This window comes from Entamoeba dispar, genomic scaffold (genome assembly GCF_000209125.1).
Source record: "Entamoeba dispar SAW760 scf_1105229458965 genomic scaffold, whole genome shotgun sequence".
NCBI lineage: Eukaryota > Evosea > Mastigamoebida > Endamoebidae > Entamoeba > Entamoeba dispar.
Window position 1 is genome coordinate 2,231 of NW_001853456.1, and position 1,767 is coordinate 3,997.

Below are 1,767 nucleotides of genomic sequence, written 5' to 3' on the forward strand. Positions count from 1 at the left end.
TTCTTGGATAATATTATACAATTTCTTTACTTTCATACTTTTTAAGTATTTCTGATTATTCTCTTTTCTCCCATTTTCTTGTTATTCTTTTAATTTTTATTTTAATTTCATTTGTTGTTAATAATTTAGATTTCTTATTATATAATGTTTATTATCATTATATTTACATTATTTTTATTTGTTTTTATTTGTATTCTTCTTTTTCTATTCACTATTTTCTTGTTATTTCTTTTATCATAATTATTCATTTTATTATTATTGAAGTTCTTTCTTTTCTTTGAACATGAATATCTGTTTGTTGTTTGATTTTCTTTACAAGATTCTATTACATTACTCAATAAGCATTACAACAAAATATAATGTAATTCTGAATTGATAAAAGGAACAAAATAAAATCAACATAGAAAAAATTGTTTATAATTCAAAATTCCTTTTTTTAACATAAGAAAATATGAATTATTTTTGGTCATGAATTAAATCGTAATAATGAAGTAAAAATTCGTCTAGATTTCCTTCTGGTAAAGCAGGATAAATTTTTCCATTATCATCTGTTATATTCCCCTTTAAAATTTCATCAAATTGTTTGTCCAATATACTATTAATTCCTCTAAATGCTTCACTTACTTTTTTCCCCCAAACCATATACCCTTGAGCTACTTCGTATGGTTTACTTATTTATTAATTTAAATTTATTTAATTTTGTTTTAATTAATAAAGAATAAAACAAACAATGGGCATGGCACAGTAGAAATAATTGATCCCATGTTTTGTATTTTATCTGCATATTTAATCATTTTGCCACCATAAGAAATTGTTCCACTATGCTCAATTTGTAATTTTTTTCTTGTTACTTTATCAAGTTTTTTATCATCTGTTACCTCACGTACATATTGAGTAATTTGTTTACCAAAATGTTCTTCTAATTCTTCAAATGTGGTGTTTGTGTCTTCTACAGTATCATGTAATAATGCACCACTCAATATCTCAATATCATTAATACCTGCATCTTTTAATATTTTACATACTTTAATTGGATGTTCAATATAGGACGCGCCATCTTTTCTAAGTTGAAATCGGTGTTTGTGTGTAGCAAATTCTAATACAGACAAGAAAAAATCAAAATCTAAATTCATTTCAAAAAAGAAATTATAAATGATTTTATAAGTTCTTGTATTTTTAATTTTTTATGTTTTTTATATATAAATAAAATCAAAAAATATATTTTAATAAAAATAAGTTAATTAAATGTTAATAGTTATATTTTCTATTGTTCATTCTTCAGTGCAGATTATTCATTTTCTTTTAACATTGTATTTTCATTATCTATAGTTTATTCTTTGATTTTAGTTGTTGAATTGTGAAAATTTCATTCCTTCATTTATTTATTGTACAACAAAGTATTTCAGATATCTTTGATTTAAATATTCATCATCTAAGTTATTATCTGATTTTAATGAGTATTAAAATTCGTCTTTACTTTTATATTTTAAGAAGAATATATCATTATCATTATATTATTATGATTAATTTTCATTTTATCATCAATCATAACAAATATAGTTTTTCATTGACAATATGTATATTAACAGATATACATGTATTCTAACAAATAAATAATACTATCACCATTATAAATAACTACACTTTTATTATCAATGATATTCAATCAACACAAATAATAATCACTGATATTCTTACCATATTGATTAATATGTAATCTAATTAATATGGTAAGAATATCAGTGATTATTATTTGTGTTGATTGAA

The 1,767-nt window shown here is 21.4% G+C and overlaps 1 protein-coding gene across 1 annotated transcript, besides 4 other annotated features; it reads right to left on the reverse strand.

Moving 5' to 3' along the window:
- Window positions 1–384: part of a repeat region that runs on past the window's edge.
- A 72-nt stretch (window positions 385–456) lies between these two features.
- On the reverse strand, window positions 457–1,133 carry EDI_170580 (HD domain-containing protein, putative; the record flags this gene model as incomplete). Its single annotated transcript, XM_001735177.1, has 2 exons — window positions 457–670; window positions 730–1,133. The coding sequence occupies 2 exons, from the start codon at window positions 1,131–1,133 to the stop codon at window positions 457–459; spliced, it is 618 nt and encodes a 205-aa protein (XP_001735229.1).
- Window positions 672–724: a sequence feature (AT_rich).
- Window positions 1,134–1,171: 38 nt separating the features above from the next.
- Window positions 1,172–1,226: a sequence feature (AT_rich).
- Window positions 1,227–1,715: a repeat region.
- Between the last annotated feature and the right edge of the window lie 52 nt (window positions 1,716–1,767).